The sequence below is a fragment of the Echinops telfairi genome, unplaced genomic scaffold, assembly GCF_000313985.2.
Source record: "Echinops telfairi isolate 266 unplaced genomic scaffold, ASM31398v2 ScPeMD7_17;HRSCAF=63, whole genome shotgun sequence".
NCBI classification, from domain to species: Eukaryota; Metazoa; Chordata; class Mammalia; order Afrosoricida; family Tenrecidae; genus Echinops; species Echinops telfairi.
Window position 1 is genome coordinate 9,551,067 of NW_022103914.1, and position 18,673 is coordinate 9,569,739.

Consider the following 18,673-nt stretch of genomic DNA (forward strand, 5'->3'; position numbering starts at 1 on the left):
TCTCTCCATTATTTAAGCTTCTCTAGTGGTGCTGTTAGGTAGACTTTAGATCGCTAATGCCAAGGTCATTGATTCAAGCCTACCAGTCATTCCCAAGGAGAAAGTTGAGGCTGTCTGCTCCTATAAAGATTTATAGCCTTGGGAACCATACAAAGGGTTGTTCTGAGTCCAAATTGATTCCGTGGCAGCAGGTGGGTGGGTATCATCTCTAAGCCATTATACAATCACTTAGCGCATGTTGTGGATGGACATGGTCCATAGATGTACTTCAGACACCGGTGTTCGAGGAGAGCCTCTCATCTTATTTCATCTTCCCTTTGGTTTCTGTTTCAGTGCCTGCACAGTGGGGAATGAAAGCATCTCAGAGGTAGTCATTTCTCCAAATTCTCCAGAAAGGCAGGACAGCAACAGTGCCTTCGCCAGTTTTGAGAACACTACTATCTGGTTCTTGGGAACAATCAACTGTGTCATGGTGGCGCTTATATTCTCCAAAGGAAAACCCTTTCGGCAGCCCACCTATAAAAACTGTGAGTAGAATTGTTCTGGAGCAGAGGCGAGGAGTCCCCCTGAGTCCGCTCTTCTCCAGGGTGGCCAAACCCTCACTCATGCAGCCTCATTCTCAGGGTCATGTGCCGCTTCCCCCAAAGCTTCTGAGAACTGCTGGGCTTCATTCCCTACCTGGTCCCTTCACCACCATTCTCTGGGTGACTTTTCATGTGAACACTCCAAATTGGGAAGACCCATTGATTTCTGGACCTGTCAGTACTTTTCAAATCATAGAGGAGGCTGTGATAAGGGCCACAGCACTCAGTTGGAACTTGTCTCCTGACATAATGGTCAAGGGGCATTTCATGGTTGGCAAGCTGACAGTGGGTTCAGCCTGAAGGAGCCTTCAGAATGGTGGAGATTCTGAGCCCAAGGACTTCCTTCCCACCCCCTAGCATTCTGGGGTGGGGATCCATATTTGGCGGAGAGGGACATTTCTGCATATTTGCACACTATCACTGACCCTTCGAATGGGAAAATTCGGAAGCACCAGTTGAAATATCGATGGCCTTTGTTGTTTTTCAGAGAACATTTTGTTGCCCTTCTCCTTGAGGGGATGGGGAAAGCAGCCAAATGCTGAGTTGCCATTTAAAAAAAGTATTTATTTGAAGCACTCCTCATCCACGTCCCCCACTAGACAAGGGTTTGAGGTTGTTGGCTTACATTAAAGGGACTTAGAGACTTGCATGCTTTCAATATTTCGTCAGTGTTGTCCAAGAAATATTTTTCTGTTTTACTAATTGAAATTTATATATAAGATGCATGTGATGATTCCTACTTTCCTCATTCACAGAAATTGTGGAGGTGCATTCCATTGCATGGAGATGAGCGCTTTCCATGTATTATGCTGATCTGGGTGTGGAAATCCAGTGAAGTCAATCAGCGTTCATTTCGAAATGCTTATCTGTAGATGCGATAAGCTCTGATTTTTGGTGATGGTCCTTGTGTTCTGATTCCCTCAGATGTGTTTGTCCTCGTCCTGGTCATCCAGCTGGGGGTGTGCCTATTCATCCTGTTTGCTGACATTCCAGAACTATACAGGCGTTTGGATGTGAGTATTATCTACGGGAGATGATGGAGTTCTATGGTTATCTAATGGTCTGACTTCAGAATACAGGTCACAATTGCAATTGACATGAATTCTTGACACCGGTTAGTCTTTGGAGATGGCTGAGTGTACAAAGCATGCTGGATTTACTTACACTTGTGTGTCAGCTGGCCAGAAAATAAAATTCAGCCTAGTTTCAATTTCCTGAGACTGGAGACTCAAAAGTACTGCACATTTTCGTTTAAAAGATCGCTGTAAGATTAGACTATCTATTTTTATAGTTTCTCTTTCACATGAGAGATTTACTGCCACAATGCTTGTTTTGAAGCTATTTAAAACAGTTTTACCCAGAACATTTTGACTGCTAATCCTCCAATATGTATTTATCACTCTTGTTTGTCCTTAAAAATGTGTTTCTTGCGTGCTTCGACTTCCTGGCTGCAACTCAGACTTCCAAAGAGCCACATTTTAAGGGTGACCTTGTTTGTATTTTATAACACCGAGACAGCTTTGATATCCTTCAAGACAGAGAAGAGTTTTGTGTGCAAGCAAGTGAAGAGAAATCCTACAAGACAGAGACGCGTGCCATGTGCGAGATGTGATCCTGTACCCTATCCTACTTTTGAACCACTGTGAAATGTTCCCGAGACTGCCCGGGGGGGTATCAGTAGTTCATGTGCTTAGCTGCTAACCAAAAGGCTGTGGTTCAAAGTCGCCCAGAAGTGCTTCAGAAGAGATGATGCAGGAGATCTCAGCAGTCATGATGCTGAGGAGCAGTTCTACTCTGACACACATGGAGGGCCACGAGCTAGAATGGACTTGATGACGACTGGTTCAATAGCCTTTTTCCAAATAAACAGAAGACAGAAGAGCTGAAAGGAACATTTCTAGTTTCATTCTGCACTCGGTTGCTTTGTACTCTCCTTTGCTTCTCCACCTTCATGATGAGTTTCACGAGGGTCCAGATCGGAGCTCATTCTTGGGTCACCAGTGTCTGGCCAGGTGAATGCACATAATGGCAAAAGACTCCCTGACATCATTCCTGACATGGAGGAATACAGAGAGTGCTCAGTGCATTCAAACCTAGCAATACCAGGGTAGGACCTAGGGTGATTTTGACATACAAACCCGTCTGACAAAGATAGGATGCCTGTAGAAGGTTCTGCAAGAATCATTATTTTTCTCATTATGACATGAGAATATGTATTAGAAAATGAAGAATCTGCAGAAGAAGAAAATTATTAACATTATTCACTATATCCTTCCCACTCTTAAAATTCATACATTATCAATGAACTTTGATTGATTGATGAAGTTTATTTTATTTTAAATGACATCATGCTGTTTTGCAATCTAGTTTCTACCTACTTTTTGAAAATTGCATCTAAAAAATATATAGGGAGAAAGATGAGGCCGTCTGCTCCCCTAAAGATTTACAACCTCAAAAGCCCTGGGAAGCAATTCTACTCTGTCCTGTAGGACAGTCAGAATTGGCTCAGTGGGCCTGGGGTTTGGGTCCTCCGCTCATAGACATTTGGGATGTATCTACTTTTATGCTATTGTAAATAAAATGATAATACATAACCTTGTAAATATTATTTCATCCATTACAGCCATCTCTCTGTGATAAATTCCCAGATATCTACTTGCATCTTTAATTTTGATGTTTCCTGCCCTCCATAGACTTGTACTGGCTGCACGCCCATCATTGTGTGAGGCAACACCAAGTGTGATAGAATGTCCTTGGATTTGTTTTATTCATTCATCCAGCCAGCCATTCCTCCACCCATCCATGTATTAAACATTTAAAAGTAGCAGGCAGTGTGCTAGGTTGAAGAAGGAAGCGTGCAGAGGCAGTGCAGAAGAGATAGATTGTGACAAGCGTGCTTTCACCCTACTTTCTCCTTTGGAAAATACCACCCGTGCAGCTGTACGTGTGTCCTGAGGACTTTGAAGCCCTGACCTGGGGCTCAGAGTTTGGCTGCTGAGAGAGGTTGCCATAGAGAAAAAGGGTAACACTACCCACTTTGGCATGTGGACCCTCAGAGCATCCTGGGAATAAAACTATCTTCCTATGCTGTTGTGTCATTAAATTGGTTCCACATCATAATGAGCCCTTGTACGATGGAACAAAATACTGCCTGCACAGGCACCCCCCTCACAGCCATTGCATTGCTGAAGCCCACTGTTGCAACCATGGTGTCAATCTTTTTGGTTGAGGGTCTTCCTCTTTTTTTCTGACTCTCTGGTTCGCCACTGGTCTGCTGGGTTACACCTGCAGAAACCATTTCTGTAACTTGTTTCCATTGGGTTGCTATGTACATCCATTGATATACATACCAAGGAATTAAAAAATACCCTGGCTTGGTATCCTTTTACCATACCTGTTCAATCTGTATGCTGAGCAAAGAGTACTGAAAAGCAAGGATGTTACTTTGAGGATTAGGATGCAATTGACTAAAGCCATGGTATTTTCCATGGCCTCATCTGCATGGGAAAGTTGGACATTAATTAAGGAAGACCGATGAAGAGTCTGCATTTGAATTGTGGAGCTGGAGAAGAACACTGAAAGCCTCATGGACTGCTCAAAGGACAAACCGAGCCATCATGGAAGAAGTACAGCCAGAGAGCTCCTTAGAGGCAACGAAGGCAAGACTTCATCTTGAACATATTATCAGGAGAGACCAGTCCCTGGAGAAGGACCTCATGCTTGGGCAGTGAAAAAGAGGGAAGCCCTCGACAAGATGGATTACATCATGACTGCAACAATGGGCATGGGCGCAGGCACAGTTGTGCAGACCACACAGGACCTTGCAGTGTTTTGTTCTGTTGTGCACAGGGTCACTATAGAGCGGAATTGGCACAATGGCACTTACCACCACCACCACCACCAACAACAACAACAACAACACCCCCACCACCAACACCAACAACAATAACAACACCAACACCAACACCGCCACCCCCCCACCCCCAACACCACCAACACCAACAATAACAACAGCAACACCAACAACAACATAGCTTGGGTTAGTCACATCTTAGGCTTCAAAGTGAAATAATTGCTTTGAATACTTTGAGGAAGTCTTTTGCAGCAGATTTGCCCAGGACAATACTTCTTTTGATTTCTTGACTTCCATGTGTGTTGATTGTGGAGCCCAATAAAATGAAATCCTGTACTTCTTAAAAATAAAAAACAAAAAATCAAAATCAGGAAAAAAAGAAGTAAGTTCTTAAAAGCCAGAAGCAATCCCCTCAAATTAAGTATAATTCTCCTGTACCTTTTCTGTGCATGCAAACATAGAAATAGTACAGGTTTCTGTATATTATATCCATGTCTTATAACTTATGAAAATGTATATTGGGAACATGTGAATATCTTTCATATACTACTTCCTTCTCTCTCTTTAGCTGCTCTGCACCCCTGTCCTCTGGAGGATCTACATTGTCATTATGCTTGGCTCCAACTTCATTGTGTCCCTTGTGGTGGAGGTAAGTGCCTCAGGTGGCAGGTCGCTCCGAATCAATTGTGTCCTCTTCTCTTCATTTGTAAAGGAGCCCTGGTGGCTTAGTGGCTATGCGTTGGGCTGCTACCAGCAAGTACTCGAGAGAAAGGCTGGGATTTCTGCTCTCATCAACAGTTACAGACTTGGAAAGCTATGGGGCGGGGGATGGGGGTGGGGGGTGGGGAGGGGGGTGCAGGGGGGGTGCTGTGAGTCAGTATTGACTCAGTAGCAATGAGCACTAGTACTAGTATTCATTGATAACATTTCCCAATTGAGACTCAACCCAAGACATAATATTTTTTAAAATTGAGGTACAATTCACACGCCACACAATGCACCCATTTACAAGGTACAGTTCGGTGGTGGTTTTAGTAAGTTCCCTGCATTGTGCGGCCGTCACTGCGATCTAATTCCAGCTGTGACCGTCACCCTGAAAAGAAACCCCCTTCTCATTCCTTTCCCCGCATCTCCTGGCAACCACTGATCTCTTTTCTGTCACTGAGATGCGCCTATTCTGGACTTTTCCTATAAATGGAATCATACAATACCGAGTCTTTTGTGTGACTAGCTGCTTTTCGTTCACTTAGCAACTTTCACATTTTTGCTTTATGGATGAGATGGGAGCTCGGAGTACGCTCTTCCCACAGTTAGTCTTCGCCCCCGTTTGCTCCGTTTCCCCAGGGAAGAGCGCGTGCTCTCCCCTTCTTTGTTCGCTGGTTCACTCTTGTCAGCAAGGCTGGACACAGCCCGCCCGCCTTCACTAACGCCCATTGCTGGGCAGCCATCCCCGGAAAGGGATTTATGAAGATCTGAGGGGCAGGATGCCATCGACATTACCTCTCCCAGTTCCAAACCAAGAACGGCACCAGCAAAAGGGGATACTCATGGTGGGCGGGGAGCACCCCCAGCACCCGACGTCCCCACGCGGTGTCACGTCGTCGCTGAGGGAAATGCCCTTATGTAGCAGGCTCCGCATTGCATAAGAGCCCGTGGTCGAGCAGGACCGAGGGTTAGGAGAGCACGATGCTTCCCGGAGCGGTTTACGGACTCAGCGCCGTTCTTTCACGTTCCTTTCACGACATCCAGTCTTAGATGTCGGCCTTTCATGTGTCTGATCGTTGCTCTGAGGGAGCGTCCTCTTAGCGGACGTGAGGACGCGATAACTGTTTTCTGTGCAAGACGAAAAGAAAAGCCCCTCGAGTCCAAGCTTGTTATCAGGAAGCAAAGTCTCTGGCAGCCCCTCAGCAGACTCCCCTTCTACTTCATTGGCTAAGACTGCACTTCAGGGCCACCAGGAGCCCTGGTGGCATAGTGGTTATGCACTGGGCTGCTAACCACAAGGTCAGCAGTTTGAAACCACCAACTACTCCTTGCCACTCAGACAGGACTTTGCATTCCCGTAAAGAGTTTCACTCTCAAATATTCACAGGGGCAGTTCTACCTGCCCTATAGGGTCTCCGTGAGATGGGATTGGCTCCATGGCAGTGGGGATTGTTTGTTTTTGGTCAGGGCCACCTAAGTAGAAAGGGATTCTGGGAAAGTGAATCTTTGGCAAGAGTTTAGATAGCTTGGCTTGGCTTATTTTTGAATTTTGTTCTTTAAGGGACAGGGAAGAGTTGGGATGGAGTGGGTAGTGGGGTAATCCAACCACAGAGTCGTTCACAGTCAGGAACCCCTTCCTTTGTAAACATATTTGTAGCTAAGAGCCATCCTCTGCAGGCATCTACCTGGGTTTGAATCCTGGCACCAGTACGTTCTTGCTGCCTGATTTGGGGCAGGCCACTCCACTTCTCTGGGTCTGTTTCCCCATTTGTAAAGGGGTAAGAATAATGGTATCCTAACTCCAAGAGTTCTTGTGAGCATAGTATGTGAACAGTGCAAAGCATAGAGCAAGAATTTTATAAATATTAGCTATTATTATCATGGGAGACCTGCTAGCACAGTGGTTTGAGCACTTGGCTGCGAACTGAAGAGTTTGTGGGTCAAACCCGCCAGCTGTGCCTCAGGAGAAAGACTGTCAGCCGGTCTGCTTCTGTAAAGATTACAGCCTGCGAAACCCGGCGGGCGGCTCTGCTCCGTCCTCACGGTCGCTCTGAGGGGACATCGACTCCTGGCAGTGGGCTGGGTTTGGGACTGTTATGAATATCCCCTCGCTTGTGTCGCTTGCTGTTTCTTCCTTCTCTCCTTTTTCTTTTCAGAGCATTTGTTAAGCGCCGTGTATTATGCTAGAGAGATAAGAAAGCAGAGGCATGAAGCTCCCAGTATACCTGGAGACAGAGGATAGGTTAGGTAGCTTACATTTCTCCTCTCTCCTGCCATTAGTTATGCTGGGAAGAACAGGTCTCAGTAGCTTTAGTGCCTCAAACCCTGCTTTATTCCCATCAGAACTGTGGAAAGGCTTGTTCACTTATTGAATTGAAGAACAGCCCTGTGCGGCCCCAGCAGATGGAGAGGGTTTAATGTGCCGCCCATGAACGCTACAGCGGCTCCTCTGTTTCTCGAGTAACAGAGCAGCATTCCTGTAGGTTTAGTATGAGGAACTGAGAACCCACATTCTAGAGTTCTGGCTCTCGCCCCTGTGCCCTGCAGACAGAGAGGACAGTTTCCAGAATCTAGGAGTCCTTCGCTGACTCTCAAAGGTAAACCAGGACTGTCCTTAGTGAAGGTAGTTGCCATGGGTATATACATTTCTTGTCTCCTGACATGAGTCTAAGAACCCTGGTGGTATAGTGGTTACGTGTTGGGCTGTGATCCACATGGTTGGCAGTTCAAAACCATGAGCAGCTCCTCAGGAGAAAGATTGGGCTTTCTACTCCCGTAAACAGTCACAGTGTCCCAGAAACCCATAAAATGGCCATGAAGATATTTCTCAGAGATACATACCTTTTTCAATCTCAGCATGCCCATCTCAATGAAATACTTGCAAGCTATGAGTCGGCATTGACGTGGTGCCAGTGAGTGAGCCCACTAGCACAATCTGGGTTAGCAGTTCAAACCTACTAGCTGCTCTGTGGAGAGGAAGGGGAGGCTTGGTGCTTCTGTAAAGTGCTGCAATGAGTCAGAATTCACTTGACGGCACTGGGAGGGAGCCTTCCGCTGAGAGGTCTGAGTGCTAACCTGGGTAGTTTTAGTTCCTTTTGTTGACTTCTGTGTGTACGTAAGTACATATGCATAAAACTTTGAAACTGTAGTGTTGTCAAGTTTTGTTCTGTCTTGAAAATGGAATCTCACCAAGCCTGTACTTACGTTTCCAGTTCTCCGTGTCATTTACAGTGTACAGAGAGACGGGGCCTGTCATCTCCCAGCACTTTAGCGTCCCTTTCCAGAACAACAAGGTTGTCCACTTGGAGCAATGTCAAAGCGCCCAAGGCACAGTGCACAGCACCTCTTTTCGTGTGTGTGTGTGTGTGTGTGTGTGTGTGTGTGTTCCCGAGGGAGATGCACCGGAAGCCTGGGACGCACTTGCTCGCCTTGGCAGGCTGTGCCTGACTTTACTTGCCAATCTGGTGTGAACAATTTCACAGGGCCGCATGGCACCATCAGCACACTGGGGACAGATGAAAACATGGATGGCAGATTGGTGGGAAGGCACCATTGGAGCCAGGAGCACATGGTGTAACGAGCCTGGTGGCAAAGGGCCATGCATTGAGCTGGTAGCCCTGAGGGCAACAGTTCAGCCCAGCAGTCTCTCTGAGAGAAAGCGATGAGGCGTCTGTACCTGTGAGGATTTAAAGTCACAGAAACGCAAAGGGGCAGTCCTACTCTGTCCTGTAGGCTCGCTATGAGGTGGAATCAACTCAGAAACAGTGAGGTTGCCTTTTGGAGTTTGGTGTGGTGCTGAAGGGGCCCTGGTGATGCCATCAGTTTAGTGTTGAGCCGCTAACACTTCAGTTGTTCTGTGAGAGAATGGCAAGGCTGTCTCTTCCCCTCTGATTTACAGTCTTGGAAACTCCACGGAGGGGTGCTATTTGTTGGGAGCGACCTGATGGCAGTGTGTTTGTTTTTGGCTACTTTTGGTCCTGGTGTGCCTATGTGTGCATGTGTGTACACATGTATGTGTGAGTTTCACCTTGTTTTGTTTTAAGGTCTTCTCAGGCTTATTGGATGAAGCCCTGGAGATGTGGTTCTGCACTGGGCTGTGGTCAGCAGTTTAAAACCACCAGCAGCTCCTCAGGAGAAAGATTGGGCTTTCCACTCTCATAAACAGTTACAATGTGGGGAACCCACAGGGGTCTCTGTGAGTCAACATTGTCTTGATGACTGTGAGTTTGAGTTTGAAGGCTTAATGGAAGCTATATATTAAAATCTATTGAGCACCAGCACTCGGGTTCCATGCCTTACTCTAACTTTAAGGAGAACGGTTCTCTGGTTAATTAAGCAGGTCAAAACACCTTGCTTTGGGAGAGTAGTATAACAGGTCTGGCAGGAAAGCCCTAAGGTTTGCAAGAGGGGCGTGAAATAGTGTTCAACGTTAATAGCCTGTCAGCATAGGAGCAGTTATTAGGGGAAAGATTTAGACAAGCTGTTTATTATTATTATTATTATTATTATTTAATCATTTTCGTGAACACTGGGGCTTAACTCTCAAAGATGGTTGGATTTTAGGAAAAGCTACTATTTCTGAGACAAAGTCTTTTGTGCACTCAGATAAAATTAGAAATATACCACTCCTGGGCACTGCAGCCAGCCATCGCTCGGTAGGGTAGCTTGACTGCTCAAATGGTGTCCTTGTTTCTTTCAAACCCTCTTGTAAGATAGCCAACCTTTGTGACCAAAAATGAAAAAGTGAACAGGTAACTCGCTACATTGTAAGTTGTATCTTGGGTCCTATTTTAGAGCTAGTGTAACTCATAAAATAAAATGGCCATGAAGATTGTCCTCAGAGATACACACCTTTTTCAATCTCAGCGTGCCCATCTCACTGAAATATTTGCAAGCTAAGGTTAGAGTCATTGGCAATTCCTTTTCATCAGGCCACGGCCCTTTGGGAAATGAATAGTTTGCGAAGGGTGGGGAAAGAAAGCAGGGTATACTACACCATGCTCTGCATGGTACGGGGAGTAATCTAGTCCATACAACAAACATAAGAGGAAGGAATTATTTCTTCTAATCACTAAGGCCTACAGAGGCGCATAGTTGAAGTGAGAGTTGAGACTTGAATCCAGATTTGCCCACCTCCAAGACTGTGGCCTATGAGGCAATTTCACAGACTGTTCACGACTGTACAGTGATATGCTGTAGTGCACCAAAGTCACCATATGCATATAACGTAACTTATTAAAGGGCCAATTCTATTTGGTGGTACCTCATTTTAATTGTCAGTTTAGATTAAATCAAATATGGATGGGGTATTTAGTGGAGTGCAAAATTTGAATAGTTTTAAAGGTGATTTCAATATAAGACTCAAATTTCATCTTTCAGGTAAGCCTCTTCTTTTAAAAATTTTCAATTCAAAGACTTTTACTGTATACTTGATGTTGCTGTGCACATTACAATGCCAAATTTAAAGAGCAAGGTTACACAATGCATGGTTAAAGACTTTCCATTGTCTCTATTACTTTGAATTGTTTCTCCCTTCAAACAATGGCCAATTATCCCCTTCAACTGAAATACTTGCCTGAGATTTTTTCTTTCTTTTCATTAAAAATCATTTTATTGGGACTTATGCAGCTCTTATCATGATACATACATACGTACATTGTGTCAAACACAATGTCATCTGTACATATATTGTCATCATCATTTTCAAAATATTTTCTTTCTACATGAGCCCTAGGTATCAGCTCTTCATTTTTCCCCTTCTTCCCTTGATATTTTACACATTATTATTATTTTTTCATGTCTTGCACTGACAGGCATCTCCCTTGACCCAGCTTTCTGTCGACTGTCCCCCAGGGAGGGGGTTATATGTAGATCCAGGTAAACCTCTTTACGCTCAGTCTCCATATTCCCGAATCTTCTAAAAGGATCAGTTTAACCACTTTGGATTTATCGTTCTTTGTCAAAGTAGATCTAGATAGTTGATTCAGTAGGGCGCCATCATGGTCTATGGACGGTCTGGGAATGCTTGACCTATAGTTGTAAAACTTAACTCTCTTTATTTTGCAGGAGGCTATTATTGAAAACCGAGCCCTGTGGATGGTCATCAAAAGGTGTTTTGGCTATCAATCAAAAAGCCCGTATCAGATATGGCAGAGGGCCTTGGCAAAGGACCCAAGCTGGCCTCCATTAAACCAAACCTCTTACTGTGACATGCCAGAGTGTGGCAGGGGAGTGTCTTATAGCAATCCAGTGTTTGAGAGCAATGAAGAACAACTTTGAAGGCGATGTGATCTCTGAAGCCCATGTAGCAGAGAAATAATAACACAAGTCACCAGTCTCCGTGATGTTCTTTCTTAAAGCAACAAGGCACTTATGCTATCAACTGGAATTTTGGGTATACCTATCAAATCACGATGACAAGTTAACGTCTGTTTGATAAAATGCTTTCTACAGAGCAGAACACTACCCCAGAGCAGGTCTCCCCTCTTGGCTATTGACTGCATTGAGCTGTTTATTGAATTGATAATGGGTCAAGGATGGTACTGGGCTAAGGGATTGGTAGGATCAATCATGAAGGACAGCATGCATTTTTTTTCTTTTTAGGATGCTTTCTTTTTCTCTTTAGGGGTTGAGAGGAAATAGAATTATATGTACACATAGCGTCATAATATGTTAAGGATAATTTTTGCATCTTTACTGTGTGGGAATGAATGTGTGGGAACCACCACACCAGTCTTCACTTGCTGGTTTCCTTGTGTTTGTGGAATGTTTTGAGCTTACGACTGTTCCTTCTGCTTCTGACCTTCCCCTCTGTGTTCGCCAGGAGAGGCCAGGTGGATCCTGCGATAACCAAAAAGCTCCCCATCTCAGTGGTTTAATAGGCAAGAGCTCCTCCTGTGGTCCTAAGGGGTTCCATTTCTCAACGATCTAGAAACAATTGGCAGCACCAGGGCTGGAGGAGTCTGGTTCCCCACCAGCCAAGCAGCAGTTAAGTCTCTGCCAAAGGGGGCTCATTTTGAAGGCTGTACTTGACATGAACTACATCACCGAGTCTTGAAGTGAAAGAACGGGGTGCTTCGTCGGGAAAGGTAGAGTGGGGGTATAATGAAAGCTGTAGTCAGATATCTGAAGGTCATCAAGGGAAAGATAACCTGATCTGCTTGGGCCAGTTTGTACAGGAAGACCAAATCAGGACCAGCGGGTTCAGATCATGGTGGGAAGGGTGTCCTGAGAGCATGAGGACCACCGATGAATGAGGAAGAAGATGGCCTCAGGTGGTGTATGCCGAGTGGCACTGGAGGATTGGAGTGGATGTTCAAAGGCCACTTTAGGAGAAATTCAAGTATCAAATGAAACTCAATTACATGCAAACTCTTTCTCAGGCTGAATGCACCCAGTGTCCATGTGTCATGTTGTGGTATGAGCCACTCCCTACTGCTACCCACGCAGGGCAACACTCTGATACTCTTGGGATGATGTAGTAAAGGTGGGGCTTGTCCTGGCCCTGTAAAGAGTCCCTTGGGTCGACATATAGAATTGCGCCATTGTGTAACCCACTGTGCCACCAGAACTCCTTAAAGAACATGGCAGAATGTCCCAAACCCTAAGGCAGAACTACTTGCTACCAATATGCTTTCCTGAGCAGGACTTGGAGGAGAAAAGGATGCAGTCACAATTCTGATGATTAGAGACCGTAAGTGTACACCGGCACATGTGCAGAAGTGATGACTGGGAAAAGAGGTTATTTTTCAAGAGCCTGGTGTTTAGTTTATGGTTACACATTGGACTGTGATCCACAAGGTCAGCAGTTCGAAACTACCAGCAGCTCTGTGAAAAAAAGATGGAGCTTTCTACTCCCGTAAAGAGTTACAGTCTCGGAAACTCACAGAGGCAGTTCTACCTTGCCCTATAGGGTTCTATGAGTTGGCATCGACTCAATGGCAGTGAGATGAGAAATTACTCTGTATAAAAGAGGCACGTAAAACCTGTACTTTTGTTGGTCTAAAATCAATCTCTTGCTTTCTGACTCTTCTTGCTACCCAAATGGGATGGTCCGCTTTAGTAATGTAGACTCAAAGCCATAGCTTACGGAATTCCAGGCATTTTCTAACACGACCGATATTATTATTTACTTTATACATAGAGCATTACCATTTATATAATGTCTTCATAGACGAATCCAAGTGGTATAGTGGTTAGGTGCAGGACTCTTAACAGCAATGCCAGCAGTTTGAAACCACCATTCACTCCATGGGAGAAAAACAAGGTCTTCTACTCCTGTAAAGATTTTAAAGTTTGGAAACCCCTAGGTGCAGTCCACCCTGTCATGTAGGGTCGCTGGGAGTCAGAATCAATTGGATGGGAATGCATTTGATTGTTGAAAGGTGCTTTAATACTACTCTCACTTAAACCTTCTGGCCATCATGATGCTTTTTGCTCTTTGGATGAGATTCCTAAGACTCAAAGACGCTCAGTGACCTGGTCAAGTGACAGGATATGGATTCGACACAATCTGTCTGCAGTCAAGGAGCTCTGGTGGTGTAGTGGTTATGAGTCTCACTGTGGATCATAAGGCCAGCGGTTCGGCACCACCAGCCACTCTTCAGGAGAAAGAGGAGGCTTTCTACTCCTAGAAAGAATTCATCTCAGAAACTCACAGAGGCAGTGCTGCTCCATCCTATAGGGTCACCAGGAGTCACAACTGACTGGACAGCAGTGAGATTGGTTTGAGTTTTCTCTAAAGTTACACTTTCCCATGGGGCTTCTCCTTGGATGAAAAGGATGTGACATTGGGATAAGGAAAATAAAACAGCCAGGTAGACAACTGTTCAATGTGGTGGCCATCAGGAATATCATTCCCTCCCGAAAGGATTTTTATTGTCTCATGGAAGTTCACTGGAACTTGACATTGATCACAGAGGTCAACTCTCACAGCTTGGAGAGTAAAATGCATAAAGACAGAGCCCTCGAAGTTTTTGTGTGGGTGCAATCAGACGAAACACCAGCCTCTGGTTTCAGACTCTAGCAGCAAAATGCCGCGTCTGTGCTTGAGCTGCACGCGGCTCCTGCGTGTGCACAACTTGTGAGGGTCGTATGAATTCGCTCCAACTTGGCCTTGTGCTCACTTCTTTTTATATTAAAAAAAAGGGGGGGGGGAGATAATGTCCAAACAGCACGCTGTCTGCCCTTTGTTTCCCACTGAGTCAGCTCTGACTCTTGGTGACCTTGTGTCCACCTGACCCAACACCAATGAGCCAGCACAAACTCTGACATCAGAGACCAAGCCTAATCCATCTCATCTTTCTCCTGGCACCCAGCACTGCCCCCCCGCCCCCATGACTAGGGCTGTAGCCAGCAATTGTGGTGTGACTGGATAAAACAAATACAGTCACTCTACTGTTTATTGGCTCATTCCTCCTCTTTGTCTGTGAACATCTGCTTTCCAGTCGGTGCGAAGGAGCATAATGAAAACAATAGGTCTTGGATGCACACAATCCGAAACACCAAGTGTAAGGATGTCAATGCTGTGATTGACAAGCAGGACTGCTCACTTCCTCTGTGTGTGTGTGTGTGTGTGTGTGTGTGTGTTTAAAAGAATGAAAAATAATATCTCCATAGGCAGATGGCACTGGAATCCTCAGGGGTAAACATTTAGCCCGACAAAGGAGAGCATGTAGACACACAAGCTGACTTAAAAGGCCAGCGGAGAACAGGGGTACAGTTTGAATACAGCAGGGTGTGTACCTGTGGTTTGTTCTCTGACTTCACCCCACCTATAGGAATTTTTGCAAGGTCCTAAAGTAGAGAAAGCTGTAGTTAAAAGAGCTTGGGAGTCTGGCTCCCCGTGTTGAACTCCTAACGGTGAAGTGACACAGATGGAAGACCCTGGAAGACGCGTATCAGCAGTGATGGACGCACCCCTCCGGCGACAGCTGTGCCTACGTGGGTCGCATGAAAGCTCTGAGCATGTCTCCAATGGGCTCCGTGTAACAGAATGCCTGAGGGAGATGGAGAATGTCCAGGCGTGACAAAGTGGCCATAACACATCACCGCGGCCTGAGGGCCTTGCAACCAATCTCAGGCCAGTCAAGGCCCCAGAAACCCAACCATGCACGTAGCAGAGATCATCTCAGATTGGTGACCCATGGCCCCTCCGGCCAGCACAGGGTGCAGACAGGAGAGGGTGCTGGTACAGCAGCACCTCATGGTATAATCCCAGGTGTGGAGGAGACTTCAGTGGATTGTCTCAGTTACTAAGGAGGGCCCTGTGATCCTGTTCTTGTCCCAGGTGCAAGTACAGGAAACATGTTTATGATAGGAAAGATCTCTCCACACTGGGTGAGGCCACAGAAGGCCACATAGAGCAACACACGTGGAGAGACCCTGGAGGAGTCTAAAACCACCACTCTGTCCCTAGTGGGCCTGGGGTCTGAACAAAGGACAAGATGAGGTGACCCCAGGGAGGGGTGGATGCTCTTTCCTGAAAGCTGAGCCAACTCTCTCTTACAACAGCCTGAGATTAACCTTGAGATTGTAATAGAGGCTTAAAAAACCTCAAGAATTTAGCCATAATCCTCAACTAATTGGAAACTGGTTTGCTCTAGGGACCAATTTGGAAGGCTTGGATCTCCTTAGGTCATCATAGAATCCAGTTTTGTCTACCTGCCAGGAGTCAGAATTGAGAATCTTTGTATCCACCCTCATCTGACCCTGCTGCAGCCGTCTCTGGGCTGAGTGGTGGCTCAGGCTTGCAGGAGGCTATGTCAGGGCAGGTGGGCCTGCGGGAGCCCCAGACCAGATATGCTGATTCAAATCACGGTCCCTCACTCACATCACAAGGGGTGAGCCAGTACACACACAGATAAAGCCGATCCTAACTGTCTCCTTTGGACACTGACACATGGCAGCTAAGACCAAACAGATTGAGTTTGATCCAAATTTCTCCGAGTTGTCATTTTGATCCACTTAGGTGCTTTGTGAAGTCCCTGGGTGGTGTAAGAAGTTATAATGTGCTCCCTTACTAGAAGGAAGTTTGGTAGTTCGAATCCACCCTCAGAAGGAATCCCTTGCAATCTGTATACATATATATATATATATTTTAATCAGCTATGGAAGAGCTCTACTCTGAATCACATGGGGTTGCCATGACTTGGATTCAACCCAATGACAACTAGTTGGTCACTATGTCTGCACCTTAGTTTCCTGGACTGTTGGCATGAGCAGACTGGTAACTAACTACCAAGTTCATAACTGCAAAGACTGAAGGAGATTGATTTAAGGTGGTACAACATTTCTTTATCTTCATCCCTCAAGTTCAACAAGGCTGCTAAAGTCCTAGCCTTAGACATTTTATAGCTATTCTGGGTGCTATGTGAAAACAGTAAATTAGTCACTGAAAGAACAGATAAACGAAAAAAGAAAAAAGACTGAATAAATGAACACACTTGGTGGAAGCTTTCAGGAATCAAAGGACTATATGATCACATTTTTATTAAAATGAAATTATTCATGTTTTATATGTGCTTAAAATTATTTTCTCTCAGATAGCTTGCTTATTCTTATTAATTTAAAGATACAGAGCCCAGACCTCCCCTACAGAATAAATTACTTACACCTCAAACAGTCTCTTTTCTAGTTTGACATCCTTTTGTCACTCTCTCTTCATGGCTTCCCTTCCACTGGCACTGTCTGCATCATCCCAGGTGCACGAGATTCCACGTGAGAGGCCAACGCCTGCTCACGAGGCCAGCTTTGGACATACTTGCAAGCAGCATTCAGTTACAGTATCTTCTTTTGCTGCCGCCTCACATGTTGGGCCCCTCTTTCCTAGAAACTGACCACAGCAATTCATAGTCTTTTTCAAATCTGGTTCTCATATTTGACCCACCATTAAAATCCCCAACATTTAGTTGTTATTAAAATATTAAAAATAAGTTCCTGGGCCCCATCCCATGCCTAGTCAGAATTTCTGAGATGGATCCTGGGGATGTGTAGCTTTATCCATGAAATTTTGATCATATATCGGATTTAGAGGGTCCATGATCCTAAAAGAAGAATTTAGTTTATTTCCCCTGAATGTAGCCTTTGCAATTGTCCACACAGAGACTCATCCACAAAGTGACCTTCCAACTCACCCAGCACAAAGGGAACTTTGTGGGGCCTAGTTGCTTGGAGAAGGCTCCGTCTGTCCCTGCATCCTCTGCTCCCTGTGAGACGGACCAGTGGTCCTGGTGATGAAAACCTTTGCAGACAGACGTCAGTCACTGGAGGCGAATCCATGTCTCTTTGCTCTTTGTTAGAGCTCTGGGTGCCTCACTCTTGAAAAAGCAACCACGTGGTGGCAACGACCCAAGAGGAAGCCTTACCATGAGCCGAAGGAGGACAACTGGATTCAGATTCAGTGCCCTGAAGCTAGCTGAAACCGTGGACAGGAACTCCAATCCTGAAGTTATTCAAACATGTTCACTTTTCAGGTATGGTAGAAAGAGAAAACCTGGTCCCCCCCCGCCCCCCCCCCAGTTCTTAGTCCAATATTATCTTCCTTTTCATGTGTCTTCTCAGGTTTTAAAATTCTTTAAAATCAATTTTATTGACATATAATTCATTTCTACAATTCAATGGTTTAAATGTATGAAAAAGAATTCTGCAATGATCACCACGGTCAATCTTAGATCATTTTTTCTCCTTCTTGTACCCCCATTAGCTATCATTTCCTCCCAGCATTCCCTACTCTGACCCTAAGAAGCGATTAATCCAGTGACTGTCTCTGTAGAGTTATCTCTCCTAGACGTCATCAAGAAAAACATCCAGAAAGAATCAACAGCTCAAAAACAGCAACCAAAACATTACAGAGAAAAACCTCAATCAAAAAGAAACAGAAACTAATAAAAACTAGAATAAATCTTAAATGGGCCCCACAAATGATAAGAAGTTACATTTTAACCTAACTGTGCCTGTATTAATCCACTTACTAATGCACTCTGTCTGATAGCAAGGCTATTCACATCCGTGGTCAATGATCAGAGGAGATTCGCTAGAGCCTTAATCCACCTGGGGACCATTAACATGGATTTGGGGCGTTCCATGTCATCCATGTCTCTGTGGTTAGGCACCATCAAGTCAACTCTGATCCATAGCGACCCAATGCACAATAGAACGAAACACTGCCTGGTCCTGCACCATCCTCACCACTGTTCCTCGGCCTGAGTCTGCTGATGCAGCCACTGTGTCCGCTCGTGTTGTCAAGGGTCTTCCTCTTTTTCGCCACACCTCCACTTTACCCAACATGATGTCCTTCTCCAGCGACTGGTCTCTCCTGACAACATGTCCAAAGTATGTAAGATGAAGTCTTGCCACCCTTCCCTTGCCACCCTTCGCTCTCTATCCTTGCTTCTTCCAAGACAGATCAGTTTGTCCTTTTAGCAGTCCATGGTACTTTTAATATTCTTCTCCAGCACCATAATGCAATGATAAGGCATAATGCATTGATTTTTCTATAACATTCCTTATTCAATGTCCCACTTTCACATGC

General features: G+C 45.2%; 1 protein-coding gene across 1 annotated transcript in view; it reads left to right on the top strand.

Moving 5' to 3' along the window:
• ATP13A4 (ATPase 13A4) overlaps nucleotides 1–11,479 on the top strand; it is a 153,026-nt gene extending 141,547 nt beyond the window's left edge. Inside the window, exons 26-29 of the mRNA XM_045287532.1 lie at nucleotides 334–527; nucleotides 1,509–1,597; nucleotides 5,006–5,086; nucleotides 11,209–11,479. Coding sequence (XP_045143467.1) covers nucleotides 334–527; nucleotides 1,509–1,597; nucleotides 5,006–5,086; nucleotides 11,209–11,421 — 577 coding nt within the window. The 3' untranslated portion in view covers nucleotides 11,422–11,479. The remainder of the gene's footprint in view (nucleotides 1–333; nucleotides 528–1,508; nucleotides 1,598–5,005; nucleotides 5,087–11,208) is intronic.
• The last annotated feature ends 7,194 nt before the right edge of the window (nucleotides 11,480–18,673 follow it).